General features: G+C 43.0%; 2 protein-coding genes across 9 annotated transcripts in view; one reads left to right on the forward strand and one right to left on the reverse strand.

Moving 5' to 3' along the window:
• The window catches only part of LOC126384674 (NXPE family member 3-like), a 47119-nt gene extending 35293 nt beyond the window's left edge, over positions 1-11826 (reverse strand). For 2 of the 6 annotated variants that reach the window (XM_050035860.1, XM_050035857.1), the window contains exons 1-4: positions 11672-11825; positions 11372-11455; positions 6814-6931; positions 6436-6586 (exon numbers count right to left, since the gene is read on the reverse strand). In XM_050035860.1, the coding sequence (XP_049891817.1) occupies positions 6436-6525 (90 nt within the window). In that variant the 5' untranslated portion in view covers positions 6526-6586; positions 6814-6931; positions 11372-11455; positions 11672-11825. Of the gene's footprint in view, positions 1-6435; positions 6932-11371; positions 11456-11671 lie in introns of all 6 variants that reach the window. The other 4 variants (XM_050035858.1, XM_050035855.1, XM_050035854.1 and 1 more) reach the window with 4 other exon arrangements.
• Positions 11827-11918: 92 nt separating this feature from the next.
• The window catches only part of LOC126384673 (anoctamin-4-like), a 78685-nt gene continuing 68610 nt past the window's right edge, over positions 11919-21993 (forward strand). Inside the window, exons 1-3 of one of the 3 annotated variants that reach the window (XM_050035849.1) lie at positions 11919-12042; positions 13995-14489; positions 18778-18852. In XM_050035849.1, coding sequence (XP_049891806.1) covers positions 14264-14489; positions 18778-18852 — 301 coding nt within the window. In that variant the 5' untranslated portion in view covers positions 11919-12042; positions 13995-14263. Of the gene's footprint in view, positions 12043-12147; positions 12212-13994; positions 14490-18777; positions 18853-21993 lie in introns of those variants that run through there. The other 2 variants (XM_050035851.1, XM_050035850.1) reach the window with 2 other exon arrangements.

A 21993-nucleotide genomic window follows, 5' to 3' on the forward strand; every position in this document is an offset into this window, starting at 1 on the left:
TGTATCTCTATATCGACTGTCCCGTCACATCTGATGTCAGATCAAAGGGGATTGGCACCGTTTGGCACGTTTGGCACGCGTAATGGAAACCCAACCTGATTTGATTAACAAAACTAATGAGTTCACATCCCTCTCAGCCAACCACGAACAGCCACAGCATCAGATAGGGAGTATATTCGGACACTGTGAGCTTGGACCTCCTGGACCAAAACATTAGTTTCCTCCTGGGAGAAGTTTGGCCATCTGACGCTGCTGCTCTTTTCTGCCATGGCGAATTGAGTAAACTCTCATTACGCCTTCGTGCGGCGCGTTTAAAGGTGAGGAGAGGGGCTCATTTGATTGGTGTGATGTGTGTAAAACCCACTCCACGCCTTCTCTCCTCCCTCTTTCCGACTTGCGCAGGTAGGAGGGACGGAGGTGGGAAAGAGGAGTAGCTGCGCCAGGCGCATGGTGTGCCAAACTTGCAAAATCCGCTTGGCCACACCCAGTTGGCGAAGCGCAGGTGCGCTGCGCCCCCGCCTCGCCCAGTCTGCGAAACTAGAGCCCTTGATCTTCAATCTCAGGTCAGTGGGCGACCACAGCCCTGTGCTTATTAACCAGGAAGAAGTTGAACAAGTGAGCACATTCAGATATTTAGGACTGTACTTTGACTGTCAGCTTAGATGGACGGATCAGGTAGAGCATGTATGCTCAAAAATTAATCAGCGTCTGCACTTTTTATGTAGGCTCAGGCTATATGGTGTCACTAAAGAAATTATGCTATTGTTTTATAGGGCATCAATTGAATCAATCATCAGATACGGTATCGCAACTTGGTTTGGTAACTTGCCTGTTAAATTGAAAGCACAACTCCAGAATTTGATTGGACGAGCAGGAAAAATTATCGGCATGCCACCCCCATCCTCTCTCCAGGAGATATTTGAGGAGACGGTGAGGAGGCAAGGCCCCAAAATTGCTGGTGACCCAAACCACATCCTTCACAGCAAATATGAGTTGTTGCCCTCAGGCAAAAGGTACAGGGTACCAAACTGTAAGTTGAATAGATACAAAGGGCTCTAGTTTGGCAGACCGGGCGCGGCGGAGGCACAGCGCACCTGCGCTTCGCCAACTGGGTGTGGCCAGGTGGATTTTGTAAGTTTGGCACACCGTGCGCCCTGGCGCAGCTACTCCTCTATCCCACCTCCGTCCCTCCTACTGGCGCAAGTCGGAAAGAGGGAGGAGAGAAGGCGTGGAGTGGGTTTTACACAGCCCATTCACATCAGACCAATCAAATGAGCCCCTCTCCTCACCCTTAAATGCGCCGCGCGAAGGCGTAATTAGAGTTTATGGCAGAAGAGAGCAGCAGCGTCAGACGGCCAAACTTCTCCCAGGAGGAAACTGATGTTTTGGTCCAGGAGGTCCAAGCTCGCAGCGTCCAAATATACGGAACTGCGAGCAGACCTCCATGGCCTGATGATGCAAAGGTAGCCTGGGAGGAGGTCACCACAATTGTAAATCAATGTTGCGTTTCTCTCGTGCGCGCGCGCTCTCTCTTTCTCTCTCGCAGTCTCACTCTGTTTCTTTTCTTTTGACTTTTCTAAGATGACAGATCCTGAATATATACTCCCTATCTGATGCTGTGGCTGTTTGTGGTTGGCTGAGAGGGATGTGAACATATTAGTTTGCAGCTGTGTTAATCAAATCAGGTTGGGTTTCCATTACGCGTGCCAAACGGTGCCAATCCCCTTTGATCTGACATCAGATGTGACGGGACAGTCGATATAGAGATAAATTTATGTGCTGATTGCAGATAGTTGCATTGAATAGTGGTTTTGTGGCTATTTATTGCATCGTTAATGTGCCTGATATTCTGGAAACCTGCCTGTGAGGTTTTGGTGACGTGTGCACACTGTCCGCCGGTCAGCCAAACTTCGGCTTACACCGGCTGCGCTCCGCCTGCGTTGACAGTAGACCTGGTTTCAGCTGGCGAGCTTCTAGCGCACCTTCAGCGAAGCCTTTTTGCCGAAACTGTCACTGTGCCAAGCTGGATCTGTGGACACCTCCCCCTGCTGCGCCGCCACACCCATCTCAGCGCACCTCGGTCTGCCAAACCATCAAACTGAGCGCGCCTTGGGTTGCGCTGCTCGAAACTAGCTCTGGTGTTGCGGGGTTGCGAGATGGAAGGATTGTGGACATCTGGTGCTGGTTCTTATGTTTCTGTGTTGATATGTGCTTTTCTGTTGTGTTATATGACAATAAAGTAACTAAACTAATAACTTTGAAATTGGTGCTACATACCAGAGAAAACAGAGGAAAAGGACTACTGTGGCAAGAGGTAGAAAACCTACAACTACCAGAATGCACTGCACCACACCGGACCAACAAATGCTCCCGCTGGTGGGTGACGGAATGCGAGTTGAAAACAGAAAGCAATATGGTGGCAGGCTAGAACCAAATAATCTTGTATAACAGTTAAACATGAAGTTAAAATATATTTCTGAAAACATTTTATATTTGATCAGCTTTGCCTAGTTTTACTGTTTGGATTTCGGTCTAAGTTTGAGAGAGAGGTAGATGCAGGTCTCTGTCTCAATCCACATTCAAAAGTACAATCTGAAGTTCGTGCAACAACCCTAGAGCCTGTGAAAACTGTGTCATCCAGCATATTATAGTTGGGAGATGAGCCAGGAACTCTGGGCACTGGCAAAATGGACAACGTATTCTCATAGAGTGGTATGACATCCTATCAAAAAAGTTTGTATAATATGCTACAACTTTGTTCCCCATGAATGACGTTACATCCTTAACGTACAGTTATGTAGTTAATGTAAAGTTGCGGAGGTTAGGTTTAGGGGGAAAAAAATGGTGAGGACTTTCTGTAAAATGAATCCAAGTTCAGACAGATCCGAACACGTGACTCCAGGGGAAAGTCCCAGGTGAAAGTCTGGCTTTTTGTGACCCATCCACCACCCCAACCTGCCTCCTTACAAATGCTTGAGACTGCATCCTTATTTACTGCCATCAGCGCATTGGTCACGTGATCGCAGCCTTTCAAAATACATGGGATATGTACGAATTTGGGTGCATTGCTTTTCGTCTGAAAATATCCGGAAAAATTTTGGGAGTTTTGGGAAGTTTAGCACTGTTAAGATACAAAGCCGGTTGAAAATCTGCAAAGTATTCCTTTGAGGGAATACTTCAACCCCCAAATGACCATTTGTATTCTGATTACTCACCCTGTGTTACACTGAATTTGTGAAAAAAAGAACAACTTTGTTTTCCTTGTATGCCTCGACTGAACGAAGAATCCAAAAACTGAAAAAAATCTTGATGAACTGAAGTCATAGTCCAGGTTTACAAAGAGAAGAACTATATCAAAACATCCGTTTTCAAAATCTCACACAACTGGTGCAGTATAATTCAAGTCTCATGTATCCAGTTCCTCCCAAACAGACAGCCCTTTCCAATGGGAAACTGAACTAAAAGTGAAGTTTATCTATCCTTTTTTCAAAGAACAGACTCCATTGACAAAAACAATAATTTTACCTCAGCGAACATGTGAACCTGCTGGTCTATCACTGCCGCAATCGGTTGTTTGTGTTATTGTGTGAGTTTAGGAATCTTTAAAACACCAAAGCTTGGTTTCCGACCAGCAGCAGGAGCAGTCTGCAGCCTTAAGTGTACTGTATTTCACACTGCTGCAGGCAGATTCCCTCCTCCAGCCCCACCCTCCACTTTTGACCATGCCCTCAGCATGAAAATACAGCCTGGAAAATGTTAAAAAAAGAAAAAGAAAAAAAAAGAAGGAAAATCTAAAATTTTACAAGAAAAATGATAGAAACGAGGAGGAAAATGAAAAAAACATGACTTGTATTTTAATAATTTATTGAGTCTTTCAAATTCTTTCAGATTATATACAATATGTTTTCATTTTTCAATTTGGGCATTTACATTTAAGCATTTCTACTTTCCATTCCGGATGTTAAATTTTACTCTTAATTTTCAAATACTCAATTTACAATATTAGTTTGTCATTTCAATGTCCAATTTCTGTTTTTCAGGGTTTTTGTTTTTCTTTTTAACATCTACAAGTGGCCTTATTATTCTGAGCACTGAAATACAATAAAAGATTGATGTTTTCTGTCTTTGTTTTCTATTTTTCCTTTCAATTTTAATTTGGGCTAATTCAGGCTGAAATAATACTCCAACTGGGGATATCGTCAAGCGGTGAAAGGAGCACTTTGAGGTTGCTGAGTTAGTCAAAAAGCTCCCCAGCGGCAAGACGCCGGGTGTCAATGAGATTCGCCCTGAGATGCTGAAGGCTCTGAACACTATTGGGCTGTCAGATGACACGCCTTTTCAGTGTTGGGTATGGTGCCTGAGGAGTGGCAGATTGGGATGGTAGTTTCCATTTTCAAAAAAGGAGACTGGAGGGTGTGCTTCAACTATCGGGGTATCACACTGCTCAGCCTCCCGCAAAAAGTTTACTCCAGGGTGCTGGAAAGGAGGTTCCGACAGATTGTCGAACCTTGGATTTACGAGGAGCAATGTGGATTTTGTCCTGGCCGTGGAACAGTGGACCAGCTCTTTACCCTTGAGAGGCTGCTGGAGGTGTCATGGGAGTCGCCCATCCAGTCTATATGTGTTTTGTGGACTTAGAGAAGGCTTTCGACTGCATCCCTTGGGGAGTGTTGTGGGGGGTACTGCGGGACTACGGGGTATGCTCACTGTTACAAGCCATCCAGTCCCTGTATGACACAAGTGAGAGCTCCGTCCGCACATTCAGCACAAAGTTAAACACGTTCTCGATCTCGAGGCACAGCCAGGGGGAGAAAGGGGTGCAGTTTGGGAACCTCCAGCATGCACCGGTACAGTTGCAGCCAAGTGTAAAGCAGTCAGAGAGTCAGCACCTTCAAATCTGAGGCCATGGTTCTCTGCCGCAAACCAGTTGATTACTGCCTCAAGCGAAGGAGTTCAAGTATCATGGGGTCTTGTTCATAAATGAGCGAGATGGATCGGCGGTTTGGTGCAGCCTCTGCAGTGTTGCAGGCAGTGCACTGGACTGTCGTGGTGAAAAGGGAGCTGAGCTGGAAGGCAAAGCATTTGATTTACTGGTCCATCTATGTCCCAACCCTCACCCTCTGGTCATGAACTCTGACTAGTGACAGAAAGAATGAGATCGTGAATACAAGCGACCAAAATTAGTTTGATTCGTGGGGTGGCTGGGCTCAGCCTTAGAGGAGGTCGGACATCCAAAGGGAGCTCGGTGTAGTGCAGCTGCTCCTTCATGTTGAAAGGGGTCAGTTGAGGTAGCTGGGGCATCTGATCAGGATTCCTCCTGGGCACCTCCTGTTAGAGGTTTTCTGGACACGATTAGAAGAATATATACAATATCTATTAATCCCTAAAGGGAAATTCAGTCTTTTCACGCTGTTGTCATGTACACACAGGCCTGAATACACACACACATGCACAAACAGGACCTATACATGCATTACATGGAGAGAGGTTAGAGTGGGTGGGCTGCCCATGGACAGGCGCCCTGAGCAGTTGGGGGTTTGGTGCCTTGCTCAAGGGTACCTCAGCAGTGCCTAGGAAGCAAACTGGCACCACTCCAGCTACCAATCTACACTCCATATTTGGTCTGCACAGGGACTTGAGCGGGCGACCCTCTGATTCCCAACTGAAGTCCCTATGGACTAAGTTACTGCTTTCCTGTATATCTCATCTGGCCTGGGAACGCCTTGGGATCCCCCCAGGAGGAGCTGGAAAGCTTTGCTGCTGAGAGGGGCATCTGGAGGACTCTCCTCAACCTGCTCCCCCCGAGACGCAGATGAAAATGGATGGATGGATGGATGGATGGATGGATGACACACAACCTCCCCTGTTTCAAATGTGTGTGTGTTCCTCATACCCTTACCAAAGACCCTCAGTATTTTCACAAACTGATGAGAGAAGTTAGACAACAACTCTAACTAATTTCCCCTGATTAATCATGACAAATCACAGTGGAGGTTAAAGTTAATGATTCAGTAGGAATATTAAGCTTTGAACACAACAAAAATGATGACAGTAACACACACAGATATTTTTTAGAGTCAAAAGTCATATTTAAAGAGTAATTTATAGTCCAACTGAAATCGCATTTAGTCATCTCTTCAGTGCCCAACATTTTGTGGCCATGACTTGGCTTTTCAAAACACTACATTTGTGAACTATTTGTTAAGATTTATGTCTTCAGTAGGAATGAATGGGAACCAGTAGGTTGGTCTTGTCACAAAGGTTTAGAACAATGCCAGCCTTAACCTTTAACTATAGAAGCTGCTGCTGTCAGTTAGTCAAGATGCAGGATTAAGAGAGAAAATACTTTAAACTCAAATAAGATTTACTTGCAGTGAAGACATTACTGATATTAGGGTCCCCCTTCAAGCAGTCCCACCAAAGTCAGGTTCTCACCTCCATGTTTTGTAGCAGAATGATTAAGACAGACACAACCAGCAAGAGGAAGATGATGCTGAACTCCCTTTTACAAGCTCTGGCCTTCATGGTTGATGATCAGTCTTTATCTCAGGCTGCCAGATAGAACTGTGACCACTTCTTCTGGTGCCTGATGAAATACAACAAAAAAGGAGGAGGGGCAAGCGACGCCTTGCTATTGTAAAGAACATTGCTTGCTAAAACTTGAACTCGTTACAAAATTCTCAATTCATTCAATCATAAGAAGTAAACAAAATCCAGCCACTCCAGAAATTCCTTTGATCGATCAACCATTAACCAAGACCACAACCAAAGACCACAGCCTCTCTTTCTTGTAGTTGAAAGGCCCTGACACACCAAGCCGTTGGTCGGTTAAAGTTGGGCTGTTGGTGAACATCCGCCACCCTCGTCCCCTTGTTGGCGTCCGTTGGCTTTTTTTTGGGCCAATTCAACATGTTGAATCTGCAAATGGAGCCTGTTGGTGAATGAAATACCTCTTATTGGCAGTTCAGCTCAGTGCACGAGAAGACAAATAGAAGTGTGTAAAGTAAACCAAGAGCTAAAGCCAAGAGGCAGTGACACCAAAACTAACTTGTTCAGAAACTGTGTTTGGAACCATGTCAACTTTGGGTTATTTTAAAGTATGTCCTCACCATGTTTTTGTTCCCTAATCTTAACCATTATAACCTCACTTAACCAAACCTAACTTCCGTAACTGTACCTTAACTTTTTAACTTTATGTAAAGGGCATAACATCATTTGTGGGGCAGTAATTAACAGGAGGTGTTAATAACTGGTGTTCTGAGAGACTGGGCATGTCCCATTGGTAGGAGGCCCTGGGGCAGACCTTGAACACACTAGAGGGATTACATATCTCATATATTCCTGGGAATGCATTGGGGTCCCCAGGGAGGAGTTGGAAGGTGTTGCTGGGGAGATCGACGTCTGGGGTGCTTTGCTTAGCCTGCTGCCCCTGCAACCTGGCCCCAGATAAGCGGATAAAAATGGATTGATGGATGGAAAGTCCTCCATAGCAATACTAAAATGCAGTGCATCTTTTCACTCTGCCTTAGATTTAATTTTAATGTGACATGGACAATTCATGTCTCAACGAAGAACAATTTAGTCATTTATTACAAAGAGAATTACATAATAATCGTCCTTTAACACATTTTTATTGAATTACGACAATAATTGCAAACATAAAAAGAACATGCATATAACAATGTGCATTTATTTTACTTTCTCTTGATTGGATTTGTTTTGATTTAGCCATTTAAAATCTTCCATAGAAGACAGTTAGGATAACCCTGAGGACAAGTTAAGGTATTACACCAAATGTAATGCTATAAAATTTCAATTTCAACACTGAGTATCCAGCAGTGTTTAAAAACTTACTCTTGTGTATTCAGTTGTTTATAGGAGTCAAATCTTAATGGCCAGTTGTTTGCTTACTTGTGAAGCCAATGTTGGAATTGTGTTTATTTGCATTGTAAAACAGTTTTATGCAAAGGAAAAGCCATGGGGCTGGATAAGTCAGAGCAGTTCAGTTGTGTCAGGGAGGTGTTGACTTTATTGTGAGGCTGTAGTCAGAGCTCCTGTAGTATTGGATTGTACAGAATGTACAGGTACTGTAACTGGAGATGGACAGAACATTATAGATACCTTTTGTTGCACTGGCTCATGCAGCTGATTTCGCTATACTCTCCCTCCCTCACACACACACACACACACACACACACACACACACACACACACACACACACACACACACACACATATTCTACCCCTACAAAAACACCCAAGTCACAGCTGTCAGAGATGATGACAGCGTTACGTGTAAAGCAAAGGATGATTCCAAGCTAAACACACTTAACTTGACACGCAGTTTGATTACCAGACTGCAGGTTTGACTTTGCTCAGCTTAATTTGGTCTACTACACCCTGCTTGTAAATGTGGAACAGTATAAAGGATCTCTGCAGTAGCTGAGTTATTACTCGACAGATCTGGGCTATTTCCCTTGAGCCAAAAGGGGCCTTCCTCAGATGAAGTGTTTTCTTTCTCAAAGGCTCTCGGAGTGCTCAGTAGTGTACTGCCAAAGCTGGAAGCCAGAGATTATACACCATGTTTGGAGTCAGAATTTTAGCTTTTACTTGCTTTTAGTTGGCTCAGTTTCTGCACTTTACAATGTTTTCCAGCCTCTTGTGGGAAACATTCAGTAAGAAATCAGTAGGATAATCAATTGGTGCTGCAGCTTCATTACTGAAGTTTGTAGTTGTTAAGAAACTGCTGTATGTGTGATATTATTTTTTTGCAAAGTGTTCATGAATAGCTGTTTATCATGATACTGCACGCCTGGCCAGACTAGGCCACAAAAAGAGGTTAATTAAGGTAAAAATATAAACTGAAGTTGTCTTCTTGCAGCCTAATTGCCAGAAGAAAATGTTGCCATTATACATTTCTGCAAACCATGACTATTTGCATGGATCTGGCCCACTTCACCGAGCTGACTGTAAATGGAGTTTGACACTTCTAGCTGATGTCAGGCAATCATGTCAGCGTTTCTAAATTAATGTAGTTTATGAACTGACTTTGTCATCAGGAGATGGAGGGGATGGTGAATTGTGTGTTACCTGGGTGAGTCACCTGCCAAGGTGTAGATAAGTGCAGACTACTGTTCGACACCAACAAACACACAACAGGATTTGATTTAGCAGGTCTTTGCTGTTTTTCCACTTGCTTTTTAGACACCAAACTGGGGTATTATGTAGCGACTTGTTGTTACTAGATATGTGAATTACTGATAGTATACATCTACTTCATTGTCATTTGCAATTTCTTTCAATGTGGTTTTTGTCTAACAGGTCACATGACCCTTACATGAGACACCTATTGCCAATGCATCTTACACCCTAATGAAGTCTCTTTAGTCAAAACACGTTGGTTTATCCATGAATTGATAAAGGATTAGTAACTACAGTGCCTCAGATGCATTTTTGGACTGCTTGCCTGTACCATGGACTTTAGGTTAAGTGAGCGGGCCAGTCAACATATTTCATCTTTATGTGACTATGGCTGCCTTTACACTACCATGCCTTGATGCCCAATTCTGATTTGTTGCCTATATCCGATTTTTCCTGACTGCTGTTTACATTTTCTATTCACCTTATTTTTCACAGAGACACGGAGGCAAAACAGAACGCAGCCAGCTTCCGTTTTTTTGTGCGAGACTTCCGGTCCAGCACTCTTGACCACTGTGTAAATGTCCCACGGTATTTGCTACAGCGACAGTACTGCACGCATGAAAATGTTTACATTACTGAAAGCAATTTTAAGGACTAACTTTAAATATTTGAAGTTAATCGTTAAAGAATAAATCACCTGGAAAGCTGGCGCTGCTCCACATAATTTAAAAGGTAACTTAGCCTACACAGAGTGGTGGGAATGTCCGTGCAGCTGCAGACGGGTGCGGCTGGATGATTGATAGGTACATGCTGATTCGGGTGCTATCAGAGCCAATCCGCGCATCACTATGGCTTAATAATTAACTCAGTCAATAAAAACAACCCGTCCTGTGTTAGGAGTGTATGTCACTGACAGAAAGAAAGAAAGAAAAGGAAAAAAAGATAGAAAAGCAGCGTACACCTCATATATTTATTTCTCACACTTGCGTCTGTGTGTGTGTGTGTGTGTGTGTGTGTCGAGGGTGCGAGCCGTAGCTTCAGCTGCTCAGGTAGAGAGGCTGTGTAGCCTGGTGTGTTTTTTTGCTTATTCGGTTCTGCAGGTTCTCTGCTGGTACACTGGAGACGGGGATCAAGCAGTTTGTCTCACTCGGGATAGATTGTGCTTTTTTTGGTACATAGTTTTTGATTAACGTGCGATTTATTCGGCTTTCCTTCCTTTCCCTCGCTCATGAGCACATCATCAAAATGTGCTGTCGTCGCATTATTCATGACGTACTACGTGGATTGCCAGGAAATATCCGATCTGTCTGTTTAGATTACAGACCTATTGGCAGATATCTGATTCATATCCGATATATTTCCACATATGAAGGAGGCCTGAATCTGATCTGACAATATCTGATATCATGCGTTTTTTTCCTGTTTACACGTTCATGTTACAGATCCGATCTGTGCCACTTGAGAGGAAAAAATCGGAATTGGGTCACTTGAACCATGTAGTGTAAAGTAGGCTTATGTACCCTATCCTTGAAAGGCACCTGATTTTTTTATAACTACCTACACAGTGCCTTAACCCAGTGCAACAATCCTTATTTTTTTCCTCACCTTTTTCTGGAGACGGCTGTTTCATCAACTTCTGGGGCTGCTGATCTAAATGGCGATACGAGGCTTAACCTATTTGGTGGGGTCTATGTCATTGGTCCAACATCCCATTAGTCTGACGGTCCGCGGTGCTGAACGGCTCCCGGTGGGCGTATTTCTACCTTGATGGTGCGCTGTGACCAGCCCTGGGCCAGCTGGGAAAGGCTTGAGGCGAAGCAGGCTCACAGCTTATGTGTTTGTCACTTTCTTTTTCATTTTAACCCACACCATGATCTTTTCCTGACCCTAACCAAGTGGTTTTTGTGCCTAAACCTAACCAGACCTTAACCACAGGGCTTCATGATGATTTTGGAACAACGGGACTTTGGAACAATGGGTTTAATATGGTCGGAACAATGGGCAGTTCCCATTTGTGGTGAATATCAGTTGTTGGAACATACATAATATAAAAGCTGGTGTACTGGTAGTGAAATGAACTCCAATCAGAAAGCAATCTACTTTGAGTAAAATGTTTTTCCTTGTGTTCGACCAAAATGAATCACAACCAGCACTCCAAGCAAACACGCCTGGGACATCAGTGTCACTTATCATCAGATGAGACAACAATGTAGTGATAGTGTCAATATACCTGTCTGAATATTGTGACTGCTGGATCTTCTATGTCAGAACAGCATTCCTGCCAGCTGTGTTCGAAAGCTACTGACGGCTCTCACTGCAGCAGAACAAGAAATGTGCTCAGCTAGACGCCTTTCCAAGTTGATCGCTTGACAGCAGATAAGCAAACCGCAGCTAGTGATAAAAAGCATTAGGTGTTGCTTCCCTGAAGGTTTCTGGTCCTAAATACAAACTAATGCCAATGTGGACAAACTCCTGACAATAAAGTGCAGAAAACGACATATTTAATTTTATGAAATCAGTGTTTACTTACTGTTGAAGTTGTTGTAGGAGAAACAGCAGCAATGATGCTCCAGCTCAAGCCCAACTTGCATTACAAATTTCTAGCTAAGCAGCTTAAACATTACAGTTCTTCACATTAGTGATACCACTGAGCTGGCAGCCCCTGGTTAGATGGAAAGCTGTCAAACAAAGCCTGTGTGTCACAGGAAAGTGACCTTTGCAGCTTTGTTGCACCGTGTCATCATAGTTTTGGGTGCTCCTCCTTCTTTTGCACTGCTTTGCCAGACTTGAGAAACATCTGTACAATGCCAGATCAGTTTTTGTACTGTGTATATTTTATGATCGATAAATAAGGGTCCCTGCTGGTGGATAAAAACTGGAAGGATAAAATAATCAAAATAGGTGAGTATATGGTCCTGCTACTGGATCGCCACCTTTGCCTGCAGCAGTTAATACAAGTTCTGCATTAACTTAAAAGCAAATAGGAGGGCACAGAGGAAGGAAAAATAGAGGAACAGAAATCTCAAACAAAACTGCTCTGCCTCTGGCAATAGTGAGAGTTTCATTCACTGTAAGTTTTCGGGATCTTTAAATGCTTAATGCTTTTTTCTGGTGACTTTTGTTTTTAGTCTCTGAGGATGCCACTTAGAACAACTGTTATATAGAGCGTTAGCTGAGAAGATTGTACCTTACTTTATGTGTTTGATGAATGCTGCATAGTGTGACTGAAATGCCCTTTATAGGCAGATAAATAGACAGATCCGACTGTTCGACCAGTTGTTTTGCTTTGTGGGTGGGGTATTTTATCCTGATTTTTTTAAAATTAGATTTCTAAAAATTGAAATGTTTTTTGAAATTTTTAAGATTATTTTCTAAAACACAAAAATACAACTTTGTTACAGTAAGGAGAACAAATGTAATTTCTTTATTTCATTCCTAGATAACTACAGTGGAAATTCAGGAAAGTCAGTATGGAGAGTTAAGGCGTTGCATACTGATATACTTTGGTTTCTCATTTTATAGTTAATATTACAGAACATTTAACGTTTTAAGTTCCACAACAGTCCTGTTTTAATGTGTTTTAATGCATCTGTGATAGACAATTCATTGTTCTTTTAACAGGCTGTCCTTTTCCTTAAAATTAGCAGTGCAATAATTGTATGGAATAATAAGCCTTATTGATATAGTTATATAGTTATAGTTTAAAGGAGTCATTGGTACCCAGAGAACCCATTTTATTCAGATATCTTGAGGTGAGAGTTAAAGGATCCCTTTAAAAATGCCATGCGGAGCACGGTCTCACTCCGCTGTCATTGAAATCTGGTGCTTAGGCAGTGATTTGCAGCGTCAGAAACCAACAAATAAAAGGCGGCCTTTAACATCAGCATGATAAGCTGCCGGTTGCCATTACAGTTTAACGGCGCCCAGTGGTGTCAGGGGGAAACGTAGTGGGACGAGGATGAAAGTTAAGGCGGTGAAAGTCCAAGTGGTGCAGTATCAACAAACACCGACTTTCACCTGAGAGAGTGGTGTTCACGTCCTGTAAGATTCCAAGGCCAAACCCTGTTCTTTTTTCCTAAACCTAACCACGTGTTTTTGGTGGCTAAACCCAACCATGTATGTTTGTTGTTGAAGGAAAAAAAATGGCAATAGTGCGACGTTTATTTTGAAAGAGATTGTATGTAAACTTTAATTTCCTGTGAATCGGAAGTTGAAAGAAGACAATGCAGGCAAAACTCGACACGGTGTCCCAGAACGTCAACAACAAACTCACCCAGGATACCTTGCATATCGTATGTGGACGTGGAAAGTCCATGACCAAAACGTCAATATGTGATGAGGTCAGAGTGAGAATGTGTTGCCATGCCATTTGTTCCCTTGCCTAAATTTAACCTAACTTCGACTGTTGTTCAAAGAAGAACCCTTATTAAATGGAAAAACAATGTCATCTGATATATACACTACTGTATATAGCACTGTCAAGTGTCTGATCATGTGAAGTGACGATGGCGCGCATTGGAGTCCATCCTACCTTTCTTAGCTAATGTTGGTACCAATGGGTGCCTTAGGTTGTCAGGTTGCAACTTCTTAATGATAGTAATGTCGGAATCCAGTTATATTCGTTGGGAGGCCCAGCCCCCCCCCCCGGCCCCGGCCCTCCCTGGAGGCGTCATTGGACAGTTATGTCATGCATCTCCGTGGTCCTCTGATGAACTTCTAGCGACTACTTTGTGGCATTTTCATCAAATTAGTATTACAGTAATTATGCTTTTGGGTTTTGCAGCGTCCCCGTGGTACTTAGTAGAGACCTATTTTATGACTTCTTCATCTTGGTACCACTTCTATTCCCACAGGAGCTTGACACTGCGACCTCGCCAGCCACGTGAAGCTGCCACGCCTGCGGTCGTGCGTAAAGACTGCAACATCAACCGCGGCACGGGCAGAGAGAGAGGCTGACATGATGGAGCGGAGGTGAGCCGGTGCGGGGAGCAGCTTCTCAATGAACATCGTCTGAAAGCGAGTGCAGTGGGTGGAGTTTTAGGATGCTTTAGGTACAGTAGAAGTTGTTGCCTTCACACGCCGAAGCCATGCGTAATAAGTGTGACCGCCGCCGGTGAGGAGGATGCTGGAGCATGAGGCAGGAGCAGACATGCGACTGGTCCGTCAGATCAGCGCAGGTATGAAGATCCAGGCCGGGGGGGAGCACAAGGGCTGCGGCAAAGTCGGAGAAAATCAGGAGAACCAGGTCATCTGTTTGCAATGTCAAGAGGAGGTGGTGCGGGTTTGTCCGGGAAGCCCGCGGAGTCCTCGCCGCGCCATCGCGACGCGCCTCTCCTCCGGATCCGCAGGTAAATGCTTCCTATGCACCATATGGGACCAGTAAACAGTAACATGACTTATTATATGATGTGTCATCACATGTGTAGTTCATATGGCTTCCTCAGTTTATCCTAATTTCACTGTTGAGTGTGGGCTGGAATGAGGGTGTGGCGCCCCAAAATGCTCCAGATGACTGCTTGGGATAACTCAAGACTTAGCCTATATATTCTCATATGAAAAATGAATGGAGCACCTCCCTTAATGAGTTATGAATAACACCAGATAAATAAACAAGTCTGTGACGGCACGTGGTTTTAAATTTGTGTACAGGGACCACCAGGGTCCTGAGCAAAACAGTATGATTTAGAAATATTTCATTTTCTTTTGCCAGGAGTTAGAGCCCCTTTCATGACAGTCTCTAACTTGAAACATATTCAGTCTTTGTTAACACACGCACACGCACACACACACACACACACACACACACACACACACACACACACACACTACACTCTTTATTTTCAGATTACAGCTGCCTGTGGATGAAAAGATCATTTAGAGGCACTGCTGCTGCATCAGAGTATGTGGCTTCTTATCTGCTGCTCTTAAAACAGTAGTCTATCTATCAACCTGTGAAGCTGCTACAGTCAGTAAAGATAGCGGATGAACCTCATTGTGAGTGAAATGACTTTGCACACAAAGCTTGAATGATGTGAAAACATTTCCAAAGCTTCATCTGATTATACACTATGGATGTCACTGGAAGCTGCTCATGTGGATTGTGAAACGTGCACGCTGACTTCTCATAACTTTGGTAATAAATGATACTTGCAGGTTTATCTCCAAACATGGAGGCAAATGTGCCAGCTAACACTGAAAAGACTCTCGGTCAGTGATGAATGTCTGCACTGTGCTGCAGTTGCTCTTCTTTGATGGGGCTGTAGGTGTTAGATTAGAGTATAAGGAAATGAGAGTTTTCTATAAAAGTTGCAAAATGAGCAAAAGCATTTGTATTCAGCTCTTAGTCCAAGGCAAAATAATGTTAGGCTGTACCTTAGAGTAGTGACTGCAGTGCCACGGGAAGTCTTTTCCTCTGCTGAGGCAGATTAATCATTTAACCTCTGTCTCCCTTGATAACTTCCAAATTAGCCCTTTACTTTCTTGCTATATGTGGAACTATATGTGGAACCTCAGTGATGGAGAGCAGTGTTTCTCGTCAAGTCATTCAAGTGATTCGATACTGTATATTTACGGGACAACTTTCCATGATGGCAGCGAGAATGACACACAAGGTTGATTGAAGCTGTAATTCATTATAGTAGCACCTTGTATACTGTAGAAATACATCGAAAAGTTGTGAAGGCTGCAAAGAAGAAATTATTTTTTAAATTTTTTTTCTGTGTTAATATCGTATATTATGTAGATCTGACCTTAAAGCTGCACTGTTTGATATTTTTATATTTACATTGGATAGTAGGACAATGTGTAATGTGTGAGGTGTTGCTCGTATGACAAACCCACAGAGAATTACTGCTTAAATTTGCATTTCCCCTCAGCTGTATGAATCATTGTCTTTCAGCTCATTGTTTTGGTTTGACAGACATCGGCATCATACGCAGCCAGTTACTGTTATAGTTTAATGGCGCCCAGCGGCATCAGGGGGAAATGCGGCAGAACAAGGATGAAAGTTAAGGCAGCGAAAGTCCAAGTGGGTGGGCGGGAGCGGTGGTGGATGGGTTAAACAAACATCAACTTTCACCCGAGAGAGCAGTGTTCGTGTCCCGAAAGATTTTAAAGCCAAACCCTGTTCTTTTTTCCTAAACCTAACCACGTGTGTTTATTGTAGAAGGAAAAAAAACATCAAATCACAGCGTTGTATCGATGTAGTGTGTTTATTTCCTGTGAAAACAGAAGTATATCTTGAAAGAAGACAATGCATGTAACAGGCAGAACTTGACACGGTGTCCCAGAACGTCAACAACCAACTCACCCAGGGTACCTTGCACGTGGTATGTGGACGTGGAAAGTCCATGACGAAAACATCAATATGTGACGAGGTCGGAGTGAGAGTGTGTTAGCATTCAATAGCCAAAGAGCCAAATATGCCCCCTAAGGAGACGGAACCAAAAAACCTAGACGGAAAGTATTGTCAGAAACATGAATCTTATATCCTGTGCCATGTCTGTTGGAAAGCTATACTATGCATGATTTTCCTAAAAATAAAAAATGAAGAAAGACTCATACTCATAGGACTCATAGGTATATTTATCTGCAGAGACCTTCTGTATTACCCTCTGCCTGTATTTTCTTACTTTCTTCTTACTTTACTGTGGTGGGGACGTTCCTGGGCACAGCACATAGATGAGGTCGGGAATTTATAAAAAGGCAGCGACCAGTTGCCAGGCCATAAGCAGCACACATCTGAGAGGTAGCTATGAAAATTGCGCCATCGAAAAAAATGGAAATGTAGCAAGGCGACACCTCAGTTTGACAAAGCTTGTTCTAAAACAAGAGTGAATCTAGGGTTTACTATAACTTTTCACGTTCCCCGGTGATGTTTGCACACAATAACCGGCAATTCCTGCATTTACCTTTAATGACTTAGCAGTGGTTTTTAGTAGAGCTATCCTTGGGTTTTGGACTGTTGGTCAGAAATCATGATGTTAACAAAGAAAATATGTTGGCCATTTTTCACCATTTTGTGACATTCTATAGGCTTTTTAAAATGGTCTGCCGATTAATCAGTGATGAAAACAATAATCAGTGGCAGCCCTAGATACTACCTTTTGCTACAAAACTAGTTACAAATCCATAAAATAAACCTGACTATAATCTACTGTACTGTATAGTGTTGTATACGTGTAGTCATGGATGGATTACTGAATAGGCCTACTGGGCACAGGCTCAGGGGCCCAAAGTCTCAGGTGCCCCCCCCAAAATGTCACTCAAATTACCAACCAGAAAGAGACACAAAAAGACCACACATACCCCTTTTCCACCAACATGGAAACAGTTCTGTTCCAGTTCCTGCGCCTAATTTTGAAACGTTTAGAGCATTTTGACCAAAAAGAAATTGGTTCAGAACCCCCCAAAAAAGAAGAAAAAAAACCCAGCAGCAGTGCGAACAGTGACAACATCAGTGAATATGTCATATTACAGAATGTGTCATATTACAGACTGGAAAGAGAGAATGGAGAAGTAAAGTGAGAAATTGTCAGACAAAAAAAGTGTACAGTTGTCTCAGTAGTAACGCATTCAAGCTTGTTTTTTGGGTGAAAACAAATATCTGTAATAACAGATTAGATAGCACCAAAGTTATATTTTCAGGATCTGTTGAAGAACCACAGCTAATTTGGAGGAAAGGGGCTAAAAGACAACCTCAAATAAACACAAAATGATAAAAAATGTGCATAAGAACTAAAGAAAGACACAAAACAACAACAAATAATGCAAAACTACCACAAAGTCTGTGTGTCTTGCTTTTGTGTTGGAGAGGTTGTGGGGCCTTTTACATATCTGTGCCCAGGGGCCCATTGTCTTATAATCCGCCCATGCATATAGTTGTGGTTGTGTGCCAGTAAACTTGCAAGAATTACTTGCTGCATGCATCTCACCATTTCAATCACATTCCATATGTATTCTTTTATTGTGCTATGCTGGCCTAACACTCATCAGAGACTGTAGCTACTGTGAGATTGAATTGGTATGTTATAGCCTCTTAATCAAAGCGTTAGGGGTTGTAAAGGCAGATTTGCAGACTGGGGTGCATCCAGATCAGTAAGCGACAAAACAGCTCCCGCAGGGTTTGAGGCATCCCTCCCTTAACACTGTCAGGACTAGTGAATAGTTTTCTTTCTCTAAGACTTTCAGGGTTATGGGCTCATTCACTGCTAGTGTTTTATTCACAGTGGATGATTTCATTCCCATCATAAATTGGTAGACTAAGGCATTAAAGCTGCCAGACTCATGGATTTTATTTTTTTCTTACTTCTGCCAAGGTCAAAGGTTTTTCCCCTTGTGTGGCTGAATGTGTGGAGCAGGGCACTAACATTGCAGGATTAGGGGTTTCATTCCTGTAACGCTGCAGGGTCATGGCTTTTCTCAAACCCCCAGGACCAGCACCAGGCTTAGTGGCTTAGTGGACACATTTGGAACTGTAGGATATATGATACAGAAAAAAACTTTTTTTGCTATTACAAAGGCAATGGCTGTAAAGGTAACAAACTGTAATGGTGACCTGTACTAAAAATCCATGCCTTTGTTGTAGTGTAAGTTGAATAACAGAATCTACATGTGTGATCTCTCCACCTGTCACAGACCGTGAGCCCAGCAGTAGCAGCTACAATGCTTCTTCAGGAACCTTCTACAGCTGTGTCAGTCAGATCACCATCGGTAAGTGCACTTTGTTTGAGACTCATTGAGCTGTTCTTGTTGAACAGGAAAAATGCTTTGCAGGTTTCCTAATGTCTCATACCTGGACAGTATAATTTTGTATCTGAAGTCCAGAACTTAAAATGATGATTATGAATTTGTAAATGTCTTTACATGATGTATTTACCTTTGTTGCATAATTGTAGCAAGTTATTTACTATTTTTACCGCAGTAGTTCACTATTGGTTACTCGTTGGGTTTTCCCCTACTCCATCTGTTTGTATACACATTGATAAGATGTAAGACAAGGAAAACCAAAGAAGTCGCTAAAACAAAATCTAAGACCGAGCACAAATACAGATATACCTGCAAGTGGCAGTTCTGTGGTTCAAGCCAGCATGGACCCTTATATCTTGAAAGCTGGGTCATCAAGAACTCTGACACTTAAACTGCATTAAAAACAATAAACAAATTTTATGACAATCAGACATATGCTCATTCACTTAGTCCAAATCTCTACTGGGCCACGCTCTTCTTTGGAAACTGTGTCGCTTCCTATTGGTCGGCTGCAGAAACGTTTTGGGGCATGCTTTAATGGCTTAGTTAAAAAAGTCCACTGAGTTTGGTGATGTTTGAATGAACCCTCACTAATTTATGGCCAAATTTTGCAAAAGGCCATTGCAATTGTTTGTAAGTGGTGGTGCCCCCTATTGACCAATTTCAAAATAATTAAATACACATTGTTCATGGTTATTATTTAACATACCCTGCGAGTTTTGTAATAATTTGACAATGACTTTCTGGTTTATAGTCAGACTTTGGTCATCCAACGCCCATTTTTTGTATTTGTGATGCCCCCTAGTGGTCAATTTCAATTAATTTAACAGGATACGTTCCGGATACCGCTTGAGACATTGCTTGCGAGGTTTGTGATGATTGACCCAAACGTTGTGGAGTCATTTGCTGAGCCACGCCCCTCTGAAGTTCATTGGTCAGTATCTTCAAAACACAACCAGATATCAATAACAGTTAAAGCGTTGGTGATAATATTTTGGAAAAAAAACTCACATTCTGCTGATTTCAGGTATATTGTCAAATATTTTTGTGACATTTGATTAAAAATGAGATGAAACAGAAAATGTTGTTCATACAGTAGAAATTACAACACGATAATGCATATCACTGTGAGCTAACTGTTAACTCCTTCCTACCGGCGGGAGCGCCCGCGACTCCATTTGCATATTGATTTTTAAATGCCGGTAGAATTGCAAACAAATAAGATAGAGCAATAATTCTTTTTGCATTTTAAAACCGGAGGAGTTACATTAACATACCATGCATTCATCATGTTCCAGAGTGCTGTTTCCTTGCACTGATAGGTCTGTAGAAATACAGTAAAAAGCGCACAGAACAAAAACATTATAATCCTGATCGCGGGTATTCACAGCACTTCCTATGCTGGACTAAGCGTCATCACGTTGTGAGCATGAACTGTCACGTGATTTTCTTACGTGTCTTTCTCGCGACACTACCCGCGACAACAAGGAGTGATGTCATTTACCGGGAAATTTCTTTCTTTTTTCCGCGGTAAATATTTCTCTCAGCTTGCAGTCACACACTCGCTCTTGCTCTCGTTTTGTATTTTACTCTTTCACATCAACACTTAGACACACCCATAGATACTCACCACACACTCGCACACATATATTTATGGAACCGCAACAACCCGGATGCACGAAACGGCTTTTCTCCTGGCACAAAGCTTTCGAGCTAATTACAGCGTCGGATGGAGATTCAGTCCACTCATCTGGTCCGGATTCTACCGACAGTGGAGATGAAGCCGACTTCATCGAAGGGAGAGATCCTTCCTATGACATGTATGTATATATTCATGAAATATTGTTTGTTTTTGAGTTAGAGTAAAGTAAAGAAAATATACATGTAACACAACTGAAAGCATTTCGCACTAAATACGCATCATTATTGTATTACTCTCATGTTGAACTTATCTAACACACTGTGTAACATCTGTATGCAGCGTTGACGATGATGAGGAGGAGGAAGTGGGGGTCTCCTCACCCTGCACCCCAGAGGGAGGCAGAGGGGGAGGAAGGAGTCGGTCTCCAGCAAACAGAGGCTCCAGGTCAGAGACACTCCCTGGTGATGCAGCTGGCTGGAGAACCGAAAAGGAGCCTGACATCTTGCCACATCCCCTACCACATTTTCTGCCTGTCAAAAGAATTACTTCGTAATGACCCTTAAAACAACAGAGACCGGAGCCGAAATATCAAAGTTTAACAGAATTTATTTTCTTGTACAAGAAGGAGCGTTTCACAGTGCAACACACAAGATGAGGTTACAGAGAAAAGGCTCCCTGAGGAGCATCTACTGCAAGTTTTTATACAGCATAAGTGGGCGTTAGGGCTCTAGTTTCGCAGACCGGATGAGGCGGGGGCGCAGCGCACCTGCGCTTCGCCAACTGGATGTGGCCAGGCGGATTTTGCAAGTTTGGCACACCGTGCGCCTGGCGCAGCTACTACTCTTTCCCACCTCCATCCCTCCTACCTGCGCAAGTCGGAAAGACGGAGGAGAGAAGGCGTGGAGTGGGTTTTACACACATCACACCAATCAAATGAGCCCCTCTCCTCGCCCTTAAATGCGCCTGCAAAGGCGTAATGAGAGTTTACTCAATTCGCCATGGCAGAAGAGAGCAGCAGCGTCACACGGCCAAACTTCTCCCAGGAGGAAACTGATGTTTTGGTCCGGGAGGTCCAAGCTCGCAGTGTCCGAATATACGGAACTGCGAGCAGACCTCCATGGGCTGATGGTGCAAAGGTAGCCTGGGAGGAGGTCACCACAATTGTAAATCATTGTTGCGTTTCTCTTGTGCGCACGTGCGCTCTCTCTTTCTCTCTCGCAGTCTCACTCTGTTTCTTTTCTTTTGACTTTTCTAAGATGACAGATGCTGAATATATACTCCCTATCTGATCAATCAATCAATCAATCAATCAATTTTATTTATAAAGCCCAATATCACAAATAACAATTTGCCTCACAGGGCTTTACAGCATACGACATCCCTCTGTCCTTATGACCCTCGCAGCGGATAAGGAAAAACTCCCCAAAAAAACCCCTTTAACGGGGAAAAAAAACGGTAGAAAC

This window comes from Epinephelus moara, chromosome 23, assembly GCF_006386435.1.
Source record: "Epinephelus moara isolate mb chromosome 23, YSFRI_EMoa_1.0, whole genome shotgun sequence".
In the NCBI taxonomy this organism is placed as follows: Eukaryota; Metazoa; Chordata; class Actinopteri; order Perciformes; family Serranidae; genus Epinephelus; species Epinephelus moara.